The following is an 18,352-nucleotide window of genomic DNA, read 5'->3' on the forward strand; positions in this document are numbered from 1 at the left end:
TAGGCTGCGAGACACTGCTGCCACTACAGAGCCACACTCATGGTGATGTCGTCACCGGGTTCCGTATCGACAAAGTCAAAAGAGCCGTCCTCGCTGAGCAACTCATCTTCTCCAAATGGAGGGAGGGTGTCTGGGAGATCGACATGCGCACTTTCAGGAACAGTAGTATCGGTATACACAGTCCGAGGGGCAGAGTGGCTAGCACGAACACTGGGAGGAGCAGAGCGGGTAACGTGACTACCACGGGGAGGACTCCAGCCGACGTGAGTGCCGCGAGGAGCAGGATCATCGACATCAGCGGCATGAGGGGCAGAATCATGGCCCGTCTTTCTCTCCTTCTTCCAAGGGCCGCGTGTTTTTGTCTTCAAATGATGTTAGCAACCCTGAGTCTTTCAAACACAATCGACGACATACCTCCAGAGCCTTCGCAGCTACAGCATTACTTTTCAGAAGGTCGCGATATGCGTTTCTGTCCGGGCAGTTTTCTTGCTTGTGTCCGCGTCGACCACACTGGAAACACGTGTGCTCGTCCTGGAATGCATCAATTAGTATACGTTCTATGAGCTGAAGGGTCTTCACTTACTTTGGCCATATTGACAAGAGCAGAGGAAAGTCTCCACAGATGAAGTACGATGGTTGAGGCTGTTTCAAAGTGGTGACCAATGATGGACGAGCTCTCGACACAGAGTCGGGGTGGAGAAGTCGAGGCTGGAGGAAGGAAGAAGAAGAGGGGAGAAGGGAGAAGGGAGAAGGGAATCCGAGCTACTTGGGTGGGCGGCGGAGGGAGGCGCTAGTGGTAAGGGACCTCAGGGCTCGCTTCGCCCAATCCGGTGAATGGGCTAGGTTCATTGTTGACAAGGGCTTAGGGAAGAGGGGTAGAAGCAAGTTAGGTAGATGTCCTAATTGTCCCACTTGATCCTATCGTCATATGTCTATGGAGCTACTTGAAAAAGTCACTAGAAGAAAGCTGAAGGTGTTCGGATCAGATTGATGTACATTATATCATGATAATCCCTGATCTTCGCTATGTAGCTGTAGTCTGAACGTGTATGGTATGGTCATCTTTGTTGATCTGGCGGGTGTTATCTTGGATTGCCACCGTATTTGATCTTATAGACAAAGACACCATGCTACTATCAGTCAGTCAAATATCAAGTTCTTCTCCTCGCAGGAGGTTGTCAGGCTTTTGTTTTGTCGTCAACACGAACGCGCAACCCTGATGTCGAGGGACAGAAACACAACCCCGTCATGAAGAACTAAAGGGGGGTTGTGTTGCAGCTTGAACTTATTCTTTCATCGTAGATGACTCCTGGCAAAGGCTTACAATTAAACTCTATCACTACCTCAATCCCCAAGATCCCACCACAGCCAAGCTGCTGCAAATCAAGCATCCCAAAATCGAGAAAGTGCTAAAAGCACTAGGACGACATGTCCAATACATCCATGTCTATCCATTGACTTCCAGTCGATGGGAGAGTAGCCCGGAACAATGACAAGCAAGATACGCTGCCTTAAAGCTATTGCTCACAGTTCATGTTTTTTATAAGAGGACCTGCCAAACACGGAACGATAGAATGCTAAATGTAAGGTGTTCTTGTTCCAACGCACAGTTTGAAAATGAATTTCCTTCACAATCAGCCTGATGCTTAGACCAAGATAAACCCCTGTTTGCCTTTGTTCGGAGGGTTACAGATTCTTTGCCTAGGAAGGGTCTGCTTGAATGCGGAGGTTTAGAGCTCACCTCTGGAAATCTCAGCTTAACACTTGGGTATGAGGTAGTAATGACGACCATTGAGGTTATCAGCGCCGCTGATCAAGAGCAGGAACAAGGCCAAAACCTAGAATAACATTTAGAGTGTTATGTACAAAAAATAATTGAAAATAAGGCGCAAAGAGGAGCAAAAACAAATAATAGCTGCGCCATGGCTGGACATTTATATCGGATTCTCCATGCTTTGTAGATGAAATGTTGGGGGGCTGGGCACACTGGATCGTTCGCGTCTGTCGTCGTGGGTAAACGGCAGCTCCCAGCCCAGATTGCCTGGATAGTTCGCGCGAGAAAAGCGATTGAACAGCATGATTGATCGCCGTTTTGCATTCATGTAGCTGTTCTTCGGCAGAGCCTGATTCGCTGATAATGGCCGGATCTCGGCTGGACCCGAGGGGTCCACCACTGGGGGCACGCCGGCGGCGGTATAAATGGCGTTGAGGGCGGGAATGGAGAGCCCGTGGACGAATATAGAGAAGAATACGAGCCAGTAAACCGCTGTGAATGTATTAGCTTAGAGACTGAGGAGCACATTCGTGTACCTACTCGGTCCAATAGCGCGCATCAGTTGGGCCTCTGCCTCGTCACCGTTGCCGGGCTTAGGAAAAAGATGCCGCGTATGCTCGACATAGAAAACGGCCCCGATGCCTGATGTGATACGTCAGCTATGCTTGCCTTGCCATCTGGAATGGCATACGACGGCTACACTCTCACCGATAGGTCCGAAATACCCCATGAAAAGGGCTTCTTTCCAGTTCTTGCACACTCGCGGCATTAGCTTGTATAGGAGCAGGATGCTGGGGATGCGCCGCAGGAGCAACACCATCAGCCCCAGGAGAATTAAGCGAGGGTAGGTAATTCCAGTCAGATCCGGCTGGTGAAATTCATCCCATGGAAAGATGGCTCCGATGTACATGAACCCGCCGAAGTTGAGCAGAACATCGATACTGGCGTTGACTTCGTCATGGCGGGCCTCCGTCTCCGCCAAAAAGCCCCCGTCCCAGTTCAGAGCGCTGCCGGCGCAGAAGCAGGCAATTAAATCGTTAGTGCCTATGCAGCCACATGTGCCCAGTATAAAGAGCTATGAGAAATTGTCATGAATGATCAGTGAAAAGCTCGATAGTATCTCTTCTGGAGCCATACTTACTCCAAGAGCTGTAGGAAAGAGAAGATAGCTTTCGCTATCAATCCACCTCCTGCAGCGCGGTTAGCTTTCGATCTTCTTTCCTCTCGCTTGTGCCAATTTAACCATCACTCACCGCCGCAGCGTGAACCGCAAAGCATGAAGCGCGGCATATCCTACCACCACACCATACAGGGCCCCCAGCACTACGTAGTAGAGCCATGTTTCAACCACCCAGTTGCCCAGTGCTTCCCCGACACCCCCACCCTGACGGCCAACATCGCCTGCCCTTGCCAGCAGTTGACCGGCATGTGAGTCTTGAGACCCGTGATATCCTTCGCCTTGTGCATGTCGCATTATGTATGTGGCTAGCATGAGAAAAGGAAACCCAAATCCGTCGTTGATGCCTGCCTCGGAGGAAATGATCTCACGCAACTCGCGCGCCACGTACTTGTCGGCAAACGGTCCTTTCGCTACCGCCTGGGATAGGATTGGGTCTGTGCAGGTGACGCAGGAGCCGATTACCAAAGCAGACACCTAGATAACATCAAGTCAGGTTAGCGGGGCCATTCAGGGTCATTGACTATCGCATCCTCTTACAAATGGCATGTTGGGGATGGAAGCCATGACACATCCCGAGGTGAGCAGCCACATCAACGTCATGTTGGGAATCAGGCAAATGAACATTTCTTTCCAGTGGTAGCGTTGGTATTGGGCCGGTAGTTGGTAGCCGGCCATCACTAATTGCACCCCAATAGCGACGCGGCAAAGGCCCTGATAACCGATCAGCAATTCCACCAACCAGTTCACCAAAGGGAAAGATGGGATCTGTTACGTACCAAAGTAATTGCTTCCTGTTGGTCTCTGACGGCCGACCCCCATTCTGTTGCATCTAGCAATTTCGCTGCCGCGGGACCTAAAATTATGCCTACCAGGACCGCCGGTACTGGGTATTGCTAAGCAGAATGGTCTGTGTCAAGAGCACAGACAATACTTACAAGCTTCCCCCAGATACCAGAAGCTCTTGATCTTGACAGAGATGACGCCGTAGAGGAGCATGAACCCTCCTATCGTCTAGGTTAGGGCCCGCAGACCAGGATGAGAGCGACAAAGAACATACCTAGAACTGCGATCACCACATTCAGCTCGCTCACGTCCAGCGTGGGCATCTTCAGGAAGTATGTGTCGTGTGTACAGGCGCTATGGGTTTTGCAGGGCAGCAAGGTCCACGAGATTATCCAAGGGGTATTTATTTTGTCGGAAGGCACAGATGTAGTCTCGATGAAATGACACGCCATGCAGAGAAATGCCCAAAAGATATCTCCTGACCCTCAGGAGATAGAAAGACGGCATTATGGGTAGGTACCATGACCCTGCATGGAGAACTAGCTTCTGCGTGTTTTTCCTCCTTTTTTTTTTTTTTTTTCTTTTTCTTTTTCCCCCCTCGCCTGTGTCCTGCTTCTCACAGAACAGGCAGCGCAGTTCCTGCTGATCAACATGCCCCTGATCCCATGGCATTTTCTGTTCCAACATTAGACGCCAACGTAACGGAGCTTGGCCACCCAATAGGGCTGGTAATGCTGCGCTCTTGGCAAGCAACCGGCCACCGCGGCATTCTCGCCAAGACATCCGCCCAGTCGCTCATTGATCAAGTCATCCGTCAGCCAAGATCTCCGCCCGACGCTGCCCAGAGCCGATCAGCGGCAGGACCTCCTGCTCCAAGTGACACTATTCGGGAGGATTCGGTGTAACCGAGTTTCCTGACTGCCAGGCGGTGGGGATGGGTGCCTTTCCCCGTCATTGGGAGGCATTTGTCCCTTTCCCGGCTTCATCCCACATGAATGCAAGTGACTCTTAACCTGATTTCATGGGAGAAAGAGCTGCTGGTGCCCTCAGCCCTGTACGTATGTTGAAGCAACGCGATACAACTTGAGCTGGCGGGATATGTTATCCATGGATTGTTTTTCTGAAATTTCTGCCGTACCCGAGCGCCATGGCTGAAAGAGAACTTGGCAGTCTATATAGACCTTCACAATCGAAAGCTGAAGAGATTCAGACAACCTTCAGATCCGTACAGTTTCGTCATTGGGTACCAGGCTCTGCATTTACCATTTATCCTGCATGCTTGGTGTTCCCAGCCAATTGCTTGATGTTCATTCCAACAGGGACTCTCCGTGAGACTGATTCTCAAAATCTGACGCAGACCATCTCATTCGTGCTTGGCTGGCACTGGACATGGAATCCTAAGGGCGACCGTCTTCAGATATAGCACACCAGGACTTCGGACTCCTCGATCAGCCCGTCAGGTCTGAGGCATCCGGTTCTCCGCTCTGCAAACCAGTCGGCAACTTTGCCAGGGGCTTTCTGTCGACAAATCTGTCGAGGGTGAGCAATGTTGGTCTCCTTTGCAAAACTGCGAAAGACTTTTAGATTTCTCGTCCATAAATTTTGTGGGGTTGTCAGTGTGTATGGATGATTTGGACACAAATAACCGGGCGAGGGGAGGAATCAACAGACGTGGTGGAAGCGGCACAAGATTGCATAGCTGAGTCATGTTATGCCTCTGGTGTGCATAATATCCCGTGTGACCCGTAACCATCTCCGTCATCGCTCCCCATCACCACCATCACGCTCTATTCTTCTCAGTCCCCCAATTATCCTCATGTTTACTCAATGTTACATGCCCGAAACAAGTGAATCACTGCAAAGTCTCTCTTTTTCTCGCAGCGGGAGCAAACGCATGGCCGGTGATGTCATCGACCTCTACTACGGTGTACGCCCTTCGCCATGACGCCTTGCAGGAAGACTTAAGTTAACACGTTCTAATATGACACCACGACTACGCCAAAACCAGGCTCAATGCTTATCCTACTCGCCTACGAACATCCCTGATAGACTCTGGCGACCCACGGTTCGCACCATAATTGAGCTTCAATGACGACCCGGGGACCAAATAGTTCAACGACTCGTGATGTCAGAATTGCATGGCACCCGGATCTCTGATGTCCTCCCATCTTCTCGTTCTGGTGGGCCGGGCTTTCATATAACGTTCGCCTATCGCTGTCGAAGTCAATTGAGTTATCTGAAATCTACAATCCCTCTTAATTTACAAGCAATATATCAGCATGTCTTCCTCGGCTAAGGTGGAGAACAATGCTGTCAACGGCGGCACCGGCTCGCCCACCGTGCTGCGGGAAACGCTGGATCTAGTCTCCCAGGAGTGTCCCTCGCGCCTAGGAATTTCTGCCAACGAGGTTCAGGCCAAATCTTTAACAGTTGATGTCTTTTTCGATGCCATTGCCGCCGAAAGGCTTCGTCGCATGCCACCCGATGGCAGTCGACTTGACGGTGCTCTCTGTCGGGCTTCTCGCCTGGCATTTGCTGTTGGCTCTTTAAGAGACTCAGTCAATGGTTTCCTAGATGGCACAGATGAGGCCGCAAAGATGATCTGGGGAGCAACTCTGCTACTTCTTGAGGTACCTATCCCCATTTCTCCAATCGTCAACTCATCACATATCTAACCTAACATCCTTCTAGATCGGTATGGATCGTATCGAAACGCTAGACAGTATCTTTGGGCAATACGGTCGAGTGACTATGGGTATCTCCCTTTTGCTGCAACAAGAGAGCTACTTTCGCTCTTCTCGATCCCTTCAACAAGAGGTGGCCGAAATATTCGCTCATCTACTCCAAATGATCATGCACATCAGTATGGAGTATCGTCAAGGAGTGCGTAATCAAAACTGGCAGGCCGTTGGGGAGGCCGTGAATGGTTCTTTCTTCTGCTATTTTAACCGATTCACCGTTCACTGGCGCCGCATATCGCAGGCTGCATTTTCTACCGGAGTGGCAAACAAAACCGTCGCTGATTTCGCCTCCATTTATCAATTTCTCGAGCTCCAAGACCGTCCACTGCAGATGCTTCTTGACGGTCATAATCATTCTCTCACGGACGGCTCTTTTGCCTGGTTTGACCCCCATCTGACCACATTCACCCTGAGCCGCCGGAACCTCATGCTGGTGACCGGTCATCCGGGTTCAGGAAAGAGTGCACTGGCCCAGTGGACTGTGGGAAAGCTTCAAGGTTCGCCGGAATTTGACATTTGGAGTGTCGTTCCTGTTGCGATTCGGTCCGATGTGCCTATTACCACGCTGACACTAAGTATCCTAAAGAATATCCTCATTCAGATGCTTGATCACTGTGTCAGTAGTAGGGAAACCCAGGATCTGATTTTGCCTGCGGTTACCAAGGCTCTCGAATTGGCCGAAACGGGGGCCGCAGATCCGCAGGTGGAGGAGCAATTATGGGTGGCCTTGCGGACGGCGCTTCAGTCAAACCTCCAGTTCTTGCTGGTGGTGGATGGGATTGATCAGATCAAACATCCCAACGCTACAGTCGGCTCCTTCCTTCATCGTCTGCAGGAAGCTGTCTCGGAACGTAACTCGCCGTCCAAGTTGATTACGTTCAGCCGTCCTTTGGCGAAGGCGCAGATGCCGATGCGAGAAACCACCACGACCCATCAGCTCACAATGAATGCATCTTTAACCGAACATGACCTGCAGGGCGCCGTGGAAGATACGATGGCTTCGGACTCTGCCTTCTCCGGTCTGGACACTCTCCAAACAAGAGCCCTGTCGACTTCAATCGTTCCTCGCGCCCAAGGTTGTTTCGTCTGGGCGCAGCTAGCCCTCGAACTGGCACGACATCAGTCTACTTTCCCGGAAATGGTATCTGCTATCAAGAATGCTCCAAAGACGCTGGGAGACGTAATCGACCGTCATTTACAAGGAATAAACCTCCATCGGATGGGCATTCAGAGTGTTCTTGCTTGGTTGACGGCATCAGAGCGTCCCTTCCGTGTCCAGGAACTGGAGCATTTACTAGCAGTTGATGTCAAATCTCTCAAAGTAGCTACGCGCACACCGAATATTGACCGTGATATTCTGCAGCCGCTGACTCGTATTACTTTGGTGCGGGACGGATTTGTCTCCTTCCGACACCCCATGATTCGAGAGCATATTCAGGCGCGAGCCATAATGAGCCAGGTCGTTCCGTTCACCTTAGCTGAAGCCCACTACGATTTGTTGATTCGCTCGCTGGCTTGGGTACGACAATCGGTCTCTGACGAGGTGGCCGTCGCCTGGGATAAATTGGGTGTGAGCGCTCGCGATCGATACATGGACGCCTACGAGCTATTAGAATATACATCACGTTATTGGCTCTCCCATATGTTGTCCTCCCCTATCGCCATGTCCAATCGCGAGCTATCTTTCACGGGACCTTTCCGCCGGGCCATGCCGACATCGGTCATTTTCGCTCAGTTAGAACTTACCAACCGTGAATCACAATTCAGCCGCTCGAGCATCGTGGAGCTGTATCGCCTATCTGTTGTGGTCCGACGTGGAGTCCTGGGCGATGATTCTCATGCTCTTCTCCAGAGTCTCATTCTAAGTGCTCGTGCAGCTGATCAGGCCAAAGCAACTTGGGCTAATGATCACTTATTTGAGGCATGGACTCGAAGCCGTGCTCTATATGGTCCCACGGACACCATCAGTCAGAGCTTGGAACAACTCTTGGTATCTACGCCGGAGGGCAAGGGCAAGGCGGATCGTTCCGCTGGCCTGAAGACTGAGGCGCTACGAGACATGACCCTGGCAAATTGGGGCTCATCCGACATCACGTTTGCTCAACGCTTGCAGTACCTGGATCGTCTGGTGAATCATTATAAGGGCAAGAATCAGAAGGAATTGGCCTACGACGTCTCAAAACAGTTTTACCGTCAAACTCTCCAGACCTATGGACTTTACTCATCCGAGACCATGCAGGCGGCTCAATTCCTGGAGCACCATTTTACAATCAAACCCCCCGATGAACTCGCACTGGAGCTTACTCGTGCTAAATATGAAAACACCGTGCGGTCGATGGATGTGACAGACCCGCGTCGTATTGCAGAAGGTCTCCGTCTGGCCCAGATGTATGAAGAGAGCAACCAGGCAGTCAAAGCTGAGGGAGTCTTGACTCGATTATGGTCGGCGCTCTCAGCCCGTGAGATCGATTCAATAAATTCATGGGACCAAAGAACCAAAGTCGCGTTTTATTTCTCGCAGTTCCTGCGGCGCCAGAGTCGTCCCGATGAATCAACTGCTCTTCTGCGTGAACTCTCAGCAGAGTTGGAAGAGGACGGTGGTGTCAAGTCACCTGAGATGGTCGAACGTGCAGAGGAGCTCCGGGTGGAAGCGCGAGAGATGGGTCTTGTCGACATGGACCGTGCCCTAGCATTGCAGGTATGGAAATATTATTATACGACTGGTCAGCAGTACTCCCCCGAGGCTGTACAACTCGCCGAAGGCCTTGCGAATGACCTCATTCCAACCAAGGCAATGGTCGAGAGCACGGGCATTCTTTCCCCGGAAGAGACCATTCTGCTACCGGGCTTGATTGATTCGATTGCGTCGGCCGGCACCAATCAACGAACGCTACCCCTTCTCGGGCTATGCCATCACCTCGCGACGCAGCACATTCGTGCGGAAGAATGGTCAGAGGGCAGCAAGTCTGCTTTGGCGGTCTTGAAGCACGCATGGCCCACTGTTGAAGACCCACAGTCCACGGCTAAGTTCCACTCAAACGAGGCCCCCACGATGGCCAACCTCGCCTTGGATCATGCTTACTGTCTCTTCCGCCGATTGCATGTACATACTGCCTCCGTGGTTTATGGTAATGCTTTCAAGGCCTCCATCACCGCGGATCAGGTTGCTGTTCCATCGGTAACCACGGTTGTGAAGACAGTTGTGGAATTCTACGAGACGACGTTTCAGTTCGAAAAAGCACTCGTTCTGTTGCATCAAGTCAGTGACTTCTTTGCCTCGCGTCTTGGCCAACATGACAAACACACTATCGACACTCGCTACTACGAAGGCGATCTGGCTTTACGCTTGAGCCGTCGTAGCGAGGCCGAGGATAGCTATCACAACATTTATACCGCCTGTATCCGAGACGGCAAGATTAGTTCTTCCGGAGTGCGCGCTTCTGTTGCACTCGTCGCGTTGTATGAGCAGCAGCAGAAGTGGGACGCAGCTCTAGAGGTCTACCGTCATCTGTGGCCAACACTCGTGCGGTTCGATGAGAGGGATGGCTACGACCGTGCGTTGCTGGAGGGTCTACTCCCGAAAACCTACGCCGGATATATGGCCATCTTGGACCATTCGACTATTCAGGGGGCTGGTGCCGAGCGCCACCAAGTCGCTTCACAACACCAACAGCTATGCCGCAAGCTCTATGGTGCTACCAACCCACGGACGCGAGATGCAACTCTCACTTTGGCCGCCCTATGTGCCAACAGCGCACGTCACACTGAGGCCGTGAACCTCTATCAGCAGGTTCTCAACACTAACGACTGGGTTTCTGCGTCTGAGGTTTCCCGCGGGTTGCCCGATATGTCGGAGCCGTTGCCCATCAGCATTAAACATCAAATGGCCCAGCTCTATATCCAACAAAACAACACGTCAAGGGATGCATACTCCTTGTACAACGAGGAGTTGGCTCTGGCTAAACAGCAGCAAGGACTATCCGCCCCGAACACACTCTTGTGGCTGCATGCAATCGCTAACATGCATGCCAAGCAAGGCAGTGTTGAATCCCGCAAACAGGGAGCTGCACTTCTTCGGGAGCATGTCGATGAAGTTGTCCATGTCACTACAAATCATGATACTCTGGTCGATCGCGCCCACCGCTTGGCTGAGATTTATCTGGAATGTGGCTATATTGAGGAGGGTAACCAGATGATCAATGACATGCGTCAGCAGGTTGTTCATGAGACTCCAGCTGCTCAACGGCAATCTTTGGTTGAGTACCGACCCGCCGTTTTCGTGGCTTCCTTTGAAGAGGTGTTTGGCAAACGTCAGACTTCGCACCAGATCCTTAGTGAATTGTCCCGCGAAGGCCAGGTTTACAATGCTTTCCAGCAGAGCCTAGCCAGTCATGATCTAGTGCCCACGCTGGCGGCCGGTGACAAGCTGCATCGCCTGCAGGTTGACCAGAAAAGAGCAGCAGCAGCTCAGAGCACTCACGATAGGCTGTACGAATACTTTTGCAACAGTCTGTCCGTCGCTTCTCAGCAACGGAAAAATGACTCTGTTCACCAGTTCTACAATGTCTGCTGGCGGGAGTCAACGCACAGTGACTACAATATTAATGTCGTAACATCGACGGCCACTATGGTGCGGGATCTTTGCAACCGTTCGCAATTTCAAGACGCTGCCTATGTGACTGGCGTCTTTCATTCCTTCGTGCATTTGACGGAGGGACTGCAAACTCCCGAAAGCATTTTTACGGCCATCAAAATCTGTCTCTATCTGAATGGCTATAAGACAAACAAGTGTTCGGACGATACAATCTCCGCAAACATGGCTCTGGAGTCGCAAATGCTGCTTCAGGAAATCATGTCCAACGCTAAAGACCAGCCCATAGAGTTCTCGGAGCTGCCATTCTCGGAATTAAATGACCTCGTTACAGTTCTGGGCGAGCATGAAATGTTTGAGGATCTCGAGGTAGGCCCATGCTTCATATTCATCCCTTTCCCCCTTGTCGTCCGATCACCACTAACGGCGCCTAGGCTATTCTCACTGACCTATGGACCTCTCGTGTCGTACAAAAGACCTGGTCGCTGCCGGTGGTCGTGTGGATCGGTCGACGGCTGGTTGAAACCCGATTCTGTCGGGGTCAGGTAGCTTCAGCAACGCAGTTGGGCAAGGATATCTGTTACAATCTACGCCAAGTGTGGGGAAACTGCGATACAGTCACATTGGAAATGAATAAGCTGTTATCGGGCCTATATACGGCATCGGGAAATCATCTGGCCGCCGCCGCGCTCCACGAGGCTGCACTGGCTGAGCTGCTCAACAGCGACGAGACCCATGCCGAGTCCGTGGATGCTGTGACCCAGCACCTTGAACTTCTTCAACATGCACAGGCCCGGCTGTCAAAGGACGGTCAAAGCGGCGCAGTTGATGCGACGGCCGCTGAAGAGCGTGTGCAGCAGATTGCGACCAAGTTCGGATTATCCACCTCTCAGCTTGAGGCAGCCGAGGCAGACGAGAGCCTCGGGATGTGGCAGCGACCGCGACGATTTAGCTTGGACGTGGAGGAGCCGACAACGCACCAGAACCACTTGCGGCAATCCAGTGGATCGGCTTTGCTCAATGGCAACGCAGGCGCCAAGCGCATTTCTATCAGTGCTCTATGAACAGTGGGGGTTGCACGAAGTTCTGTGCCTGTCGCTTTTTATTTCTCTATCTGTTTGTTTGAACTTTTTGATTTGTTGTCTGTCTCAGTATCCCCTGTCAGATGTAACCTCGTAGTATCATACATAATTAATACATGTGACCTTTTTTTTTTTTTTTTACGCTAGCTGCAAGGTCTACTAAGGGCCGAGGCCCTACGCGCCCAGACTGCCTGCATCGGAGCGGTCGTCCGTAGAGATAAGGTAAGTATACCCTCGAGCGCCGATTGGTGGTCGGGGATCGTCTCCGTATATTGCGGGCCTCGCCAATAAGAACATTGATGCAGGCTGCATGTCAGAGTCTCATCCGGCAACAGGGGTACAACAGAACCGGTCATACTTAACAACTCGCGATGCCCCCAGGTTTTGAATTGACTCGATCATCCTCCCATTTCACTTATCAGTCCTATCTATGAAGGCTGTCGTATATCAAGAACCCGGCTCCTTTGCCATCGAGGACCGGCCCAAGCCCACGATCCTGCAACCGGGCGATGCCATCGTGAAACTCATCTACACCACCATTTGCGGTACTGACCTTCACATCCTTCAAGGCCATGTTCCATCCTGTAAGCCCGGTCGCATTCTGGGCCACGAAGGTGTAGGAGTCGTTGACAGTGTCGGCCCCGGAGTCAATGGACCGCGAGCAGGGGACCGGGTGCTGATTTCATGTATCTCGGCCTGCGGAATGTGTACAGCTTGTCGCAAGGCAATGACCTCCCATTGCTCAACAGGCGGCTGGATTCTAGGCAATGGAATTGATGGCACACAAGCCGAGTACGTGCGCGTGCCACATGCCAACTTCTCTCTCCATGTTCTGCCTGCCAGCATTCCCAGCGACATCGCGGTCACCTTCTCCGATATTCTCCCCACGGCCTATGAATGTGGAGTTCTTAATGCTGCTGTGCAGCCCGGAGCGTCGGTTGCTGTTGTTGGGCCTGGGCCTATCGGTCTGGCAGCGCTGATGCTGGTCCAGCGACTCTTCGGTCCGTCACAAGTGGTGGTGATTGGCCGAGGAGAGTCGCGTCTGCGCATTGCCAAAAGCCTCGGGGCAAGTCATACTTTTAGTTCGCGAGAAGGTCTGGAAAGTGCAGTCCAAGCGGCTATCGAAGCTAATGGCGGTACTGGATACGACGCCGTGATCGAGGCTGTCGGGTCGAAGGAGAGCTTCGAGCTGGCGCAGATGCTGGTTGGGGCGGGGGGTACGATTGCCAGTCTTGGCGTATTTGGCAGTAAATGTGACCTTCACCTTGACCGTTTATGGAATCAGAATATCTGTAAGTCGCCTATGGATCTGGACTGTAGAGGAGATTTATGCTAACTGCATTGCAGGTTTGCGCACGCGTTTGGTAGATGCTGTCTCAACGCCGAATCTTTTGAAGATGGTAGAGTCAAAAATGATCCATCCGGAGGTTCTGATCTCGCATCGTACGTATCATCCCTCCCATTCCATGTTTTGGTCTGCAATTCATCGGGCTGTGCTAATAGAGAATATAGGATTCTCGTTCGTAGACATGCTCCAGGCGTATGACACGTTCCAGGCAGCATCCCAGCAAGATGCGCTGAAGGTCGTGGTCGCCATGGCAGACGAAGTCAATGGCGTGGCGAACGAGAAGGAAGCGGTGTCTGTAGATGGACTCTGCAGTAAGAAGTGAAGGGCGAAAGAAGGGAGGACGGGGGCCGGGGCTAAATCCCGGTGCCCTAACCCCTAATCCCGTGCTAGAGCGAACGCCCTCTTATCTCCGGGCATCTCCGATGACGTACTCTGCTGGCTGCCTTCGCAACGATGTCGTATACATATAGGTCTGAACGGTTTGATTCTAGACAACTAGGATTTTCTTTACCTCATTTCTCCTTAGCAATTAGATCAATTCTTCTTTCCCGCTGAGCGTCATGTTTCGCTTCCTCCACGACCAATTGCTTGTTACGCCCTCGCTACCCTCTTCAGCCTCCTTCACTGACCAAGTCGTCATTGTTACCGGTGCCAATGTCGGTTTAGGTCTCGAAGCAGCGCGTCATATCTCCCGTCTGGGTGCTCAAAAGATTATTCTCGCCGTGCGGAATATTGCTGCCGGAGAGACTGCCCGTCAATCAATCGAGGAATCTACAAGCCGAGCAGGAACGTGCGAAGTCTGGCCGCTCGATCTAGCATCTTACACTTCGGTTATCGAATTTGCACATCGCGCTCAATCTCTGTCACGCCTTGATGCCGTGATTGAGAATGCCGGTGTAGCAACCACCGACTATCAGGTCGCCGAGGGCCACGAGCTCAGTATTACCGTTAATGTCATCAGCACTGTTCTCTTGGCTCTCCTCCTCCTCCCGAAGCTCCGCGAAACAGCGCGCCAATTCCCTCTTCACCACCCACACTTGACCGTAGTGGTCAGCGAGGCGCATGCCTTGACCTCGTTCCCCGAATGGCGACAGCACCGCGTTTTCGATGCCCTGGACAATGAGCGAGCCATCAACATGCATGAACGGTATCCCACTTCGAAACTACTCGAAATTCTAGCACTGCGAGAATTAATCGCCCATTTAAGCGACGACGCGGTGATAGTCAATATGGTTAACCCGGGCCTCTGTCATTCCCAGCTTAGCCGCAACGCGGGGATGAGCATGACTATTATGAAGTTTTTCCTGGCCCGGTCTACTGAAGTCGGCAGTCGTACTTTAGTGGCTGGGGTCACAGCCGGTTCAGAGACACATGGCGAATATATGAGCAACTCTCTCGCAGCATCACATGAGCTGTCGGATTTTGTGCGCGGCGAGGATGGACGCACAGCGCAGAGAAAGATCTGGCAAGAACTGCGCGACATTCTTGAGGCCATCCGGCCGGGGGTGATACAGAATTTATAGGTAAACACAGCTAAACGAGCGAATATAGTTGGATTTCTGCAATACAAATAACTAGACAGACGGCCGGGTTCTAAAGGTTTCCCAAAGTGGACCCTTCAATATGCCACACCCCATGGCGAGCTGTAGGAGACGAGTTAGATGGCCGTGACATCTACCCAAAAGCGTGTGTCGTCGGTTGAATAAGTTTCCTGGCTTTCAATCTGCTCCTGGATCCATTGAACGGCAGACTTATAGGCTACTTCAGTTAGTCGGTGTGTTCAGGTGCTTCGAAGTAAATACTTACTGGCGATATCATCAGTGTTCGGATTGTCCAGTCCACTTTGTCCATTTCTATGGCCAGCAACCCAAACATTGAAACCGTAATGGTCCTCACTTTCATGGCGGGCTTTAATATCCTTGTCCAATTCGGTACTATTCACGTCAGTCATCCTCCGGGCCGGAGACCACGGCACAGTCTTACTTGAGGATCGCCCCATTATCCACGTCTGCCGCTCCCTGGCCGGCGAACTCAGAAGCAGAAGTGCGTAGCATCATCCAATTCTGCTTGAAGATTCCAAAGTTCGTGGAATCACCGGTTTTGCCATCGCCTGTGCAGCGTTAGCTCTCCGCAGGTCTTGAGTAGAAAATCACGAGTACTGTACCGTAGGTGTAGTCGGTGGTCATGGTGTCGCTATGGTTATTAGCATATTCACACTGATTTCACTGCGCAGAAGTCAAACTCACGTCTCCAGCATAGCAATAGCCAGGTCCATGGTGTTTCCACCGGCATCCAGAACAGCTTGCTTTCGCGATCCCAGACCAGAGACGGTGTAACTACCACGGCCATCCTCGCGAGGATGGATCATGGAACCCAGAGCAAGGGGAACGGTGAATAGGAAACTCAAAGAAGACCGCATTGTAACTTGTTAAGAACTGTTTGTTGGCTCTGATAGTCCCGTGAAATGATCACCCATTGCGCGGGCCTTGTTGAGACTTATATAGTTGATGAGTTGGTATCGGCCGGTCTCCATCATCACAAAATCGAAACACGGGATCATCCACACGGTAGGTAGACGGGAAAAGATCATCGTGTCTCAGTGAAGCTATTTGGCGTGAATATCTCGTTCACGGCTCTATACCAGTGTCGCCGAAGAATCTCCGATAATCATTTCCCCTTTCGGCACGGCCAATTCTCCTTGACCTCAACGTACTCCGTAACTGCTCCGTTGATCTTACGGTCATTCGGGCCATTCGGGCCATTCGGCTCCCGCAACTCTGACCCGTCGTGTTTCGGATTGTCTCATGAAACTTTCAACGGCCAATATGTCCGACCTACGAACCGGTGATTTTGCCTCGAACCCGTGCTCTTTCAGCCGCGAAATAAATTCAATCTCAGGAGTGATGCCAAGGTGCCAGACTCATTGGTTGTCGACAATCATGTATGTTATCTCCGTGAACAATTTGTATCGCCACAATGTTGACAAGATGCCAAGTAGCTGTAGGCCGATATTCGATTTGACTTCTACTGGATCACTGCGGTCCGTAGATAAAACCCAGCTGATCGACTTCGTCACCATCGCGACCATAAAAGCCCACAACCTGCCAGCCCTGGGGTGCCCTGAACTCCTCACAATCCTCCGTCCGAGTGCCAATTTCCAGCTCGTTTCCAGCACTGGTCGTCACCTGCAGGTAGAATATGCGTGTGTGGTCGTTGTGTTTGCCCTGGCACAGTGTAGTCTCGGTCCAGTATTCGGCTTCATTCAGGCTCAGCTCGACCAAATCACCGCCTACGCCGCCGTGTGTGTAGTTCTGTCCCGGGGTCAATGTCAAAGTAACGCCATCCAGACGATTAGCACCACGCAGTAAGATGTTGGTAGGTTTTCTCTGGGTGTGAGAGGTGGGTAACGAAGAAATATCGTTGAACCATGAGCTATCAAGGATTATTAGTTCCTCAAACTGTCAAGTGAGTTCCACAGGATAACTTTACCCGTGAGGTCCACCAAAAAGATCGCTTTGGCGCAAAGTCTCCGAGAGCGTCCACGTGAAGTTAGATGTAATGGGGTTATGGTCGGACAAAATTGTACCGTTGCTGGAAAGGAATTTGGTATCCTCGTAATTCCAAAACGTAGCGTCTAAGCTTAGAGCCCGGCTACCCCGGTAACTTTTTGATTTTGTCAGTCTCTGAGCATCTATATTCCCCGACGGGACATACAAAATCTTATCAACCGTTTCGCAGGTGTTGTTCGGACTAGGATTGTCGCATTTCCAGGGGTCGATGCCCTGGCTCGGCTCCTTTCCTTTGAGGATCAAATGTACCCACGGGTTGGTCATGTTCTGATCCTTCTCAAACACCCGAATATTCTCCCCAGACGACGTGTATCGCGCGTTTGTATCGCCAAAGACCAGCACGGCATTCCCAGCCGAGTTTGTACCTATGTAGTCGGCCAACTGCTGCAGATTGGCGCCCCGGGCATCTACATCGGCCGAATTTGATCTGCAAATTTTAGTGAACAAATCACCATGATATCAATGGACTCTGCATAGCTCACCCGGCATCCGCATGCAAGTTGTAGAAATCCACGTAGACTCCCTCATCCAAGCGCACGCGCATGCTCGTAAATCCCTTTGGCGTCAGACAGTCGGCACCTGATGCGTCAGAGCAGATATCCCATTTAATTCTTTCGAAGTTAATCCAGGGGAAATTGGCCAACGTGTTCAGACCTGATCCAAGCCCAGCGCCTCCCGAAGTTGGGGTGCGGTAGGCATGATTGTCGGTCTTGTAGACATGGGCATGGAAATTGAAATCCTCCTGCACATGAATGATATCGTAGCCGTACTCCGCGAACTTGGCACCAATGGCTTCAGAATTCGTCGCTTTGTCGCCGGGGACGTCGTTGTTGTTGAAGATGGGAGGGAGACCGGCAACATTAAAGGAGAGGACGTTAAACAACCCTGTTGAGGCCGCGAGAGTGCCGGGGATGCCGGCGAGGTAAAAGAGTCGCATTGTTTATTGGGTTGAGTTCAGTTCGTCGAGGGGTTGAAGGGGCGAGCAAAATTTCAAGCAGAAGACTACACCGTAGTCATCACAAGCGAGATAATGATAAACTGGAGAGAATCTTCGTCACGGAAGGACCCGGTTTTATTTACAGCGATCGGCGCAGAAAAAGGAGAATGTCCGTCGGTCATCCTGAAGGAGGGGGATGCCCTGACAGGGGCAGTCGGCGAACAACCATTGCATTTAGCCGGGGGCTGGGGTTCTAATTGCGATTATCGCTGCACGTAGCAAAGACGGCCCGGAAGTGTGCGAGAATGAATGGCGGACAGATGCTCAAGAGACGGAGAGACGGCGAG

The 18,352-nt window shown here is 51.7% G+C and overlaps 7 protein-coding genes across 7 annotated transcripts; 3 read left to right on the forward strand and 4 right to left on the reverse strand.

Annotated features, from left to right (window-relative positions):
- Positions 1 to 23: 23 nt before the first annotated feature.
- Positions 24 to 592, reverse strand: LDX57_009624 (uncharacterized protein; the record flags this gene model as incomplete). The annotated part of the gene is made up of 3 exons (XM_046091358.1): positions 24 to 362; positions 415 to 531; positions 584 to 592. 3 exons carry the CDS (start codon positions 590 to 592, stop codon positions 24 to 26), a joined length of 465 nt encoding a protein of 154 aa, XP_045947335.1.
- Positions 593 to 1,934: 1,342 nt separating this feature from the next.
- LDX57_009625 (putative plasma membrane antiporter) lies at positions 1,935 to 4,060 on the reverse strand (the record flags this gene model as incomplete). Its single annotated transcript, XM_046091359.1, has 9 exons — positions 1,935 to 2,266; positions 2,315 to 2,416; positions 2,483 to 2,849; positions 2,916 to 2,964; positions 3,028 to 3,428; positions 3,492 to 3,665; positions 3,731 to 3,837; positions 3,890 to 3,958; positions 4,012 to 4,060. 9 exons carry the CDS (start codon positions 4,058 to 4,060, stop codon positions 1,935 to 1,937), a joined length of 1,650 nt encoding a protein of 549 aa, XP_045947336.1.
- Positions 4,061 to 6,016: 1,956 nt separating this feature from the next.
- On the forward strand, positions 6,017 to 12,291 carry LDX57_009626 (uncharacterized protein; the record flags this gene model as incomplete). The annotated part of the gene is made up of 3 exons (XM_046091360.1): positions 6,017 to 6,367; positions 6,429 to 11,438; positions 11,504 to 12,291. The coding sequence occupies 3 exons, from the start codon at positions 6,017 to 6,019 to the stop codon at positions 12,131 to 12,133; spliced, it is 5,991 nt and encodes a 1,996-aa protein (XP_045947337.1). The 3' UTR covers positions 12,134 to 12,291.
- A 290-nt stretch (positions 12,292 to 12,581) lies between these two features.
- Positions 12,582 to 13,821, forward strand: LDX57_009627 (putative zinc-containing alcohol dehydrogenase; the record flags this gene model as incomplete). Its single annotated transcript, XM_046091361.1, has 3 exons — positions 12,582 to 13,443; positions 13,499 to 13,594; positions 13,664 to 13,821. The coding sequence occupies 3 exons, from the start codon at positions 12,582 to 12,584 to the stop codon at positions 13,819 to 13,821; spliced, it is 1,116 nt and encodes a 371-aa protein (XP_045947338.1).
- LDX57_009628 (putative short-chain dehydrogenase/reductase family protein) lies at positions 13,423 to 15,257 on the forward strand. The gene has a single exon (XM_046091362.1). It carries the CDS (start codon positions 14,060 to 14,062, stop codon positions 15,020 to 15,022), a length of 963 nt encoding a protein of 320 aa, XP_045947339.1. The 5' UTR covers positions 13,423 to 14,059; the 3' UTR covers positions 15,023 to 15,257.
- Positions 15,157 to 15,918, reverse strand: LDX57_009629 (glycoside hydrolase family 134 protein; the record flags this gene model as incomplete). The annotated part of the gene is made up of 5 exons (XM_046091363.1): positions 15,157 to 15,257; positions 15,306 to 15,433; positions 15,483 to 15,609; positions 15,664 to 15,692; positions 15,746 to 15,918. 5 exons carry the CDS (start codon positions 15,916 to 15,918, stop codon positions 15,157 to 15,159), a joined length of 558 nt encoding a protein of 185 aa, XP_045947340.1.
- Positions 15,919 to 16,531: 613 nt separating this feature from the next.
- Positions 16,532 to 18,005, reverse strand: LDX57_009630 (endonuclease/exonuclease/phosphatase family protein; the record flags this gene model as incomplete). Its single annotated transcript, XM_046091364.1, has 4 exons — positions 16,532 to 16,931; positions 16,989 to 17,162; positions 17,214 to 17,495; positions 17,551 to 18,005. 4 exons carry the CDS (start codon positions 18,003 to 18,005, stop codon positions 16,532 to 16,534), a joined length of 1,311 nt encoding a protein of 436 aa, XP_045947341.1.
- Positions 18,006 to 18,352: the final 347 nt, after the last annotated feature.

Source organism: Aspergillus melleus (genome assembly GCF_016097325.1).
Source record: "Aspergillus melleus strain CBS 546.65 chromosome Unknown contig5, whole genome shotgun sequence".
NCBI classification, from domain to species: domain Eukaryota; kingdom Fungi; phylum Ascomycota; class Eurotiomycetes; order Eurotiales; family Aspergillaceae; genus Aspergillus; species Aspergillus melleus.

What these genes read in the sequence shown, in the direction of transcription:
- LDX57_009628 (XM_046091362.1), top strand. Translation starts at nt 14,060, where the DNA reads ATGTTTCGCTTCCTCCACGACCAATTGCTTGTTACGCCCTCGCTACCC.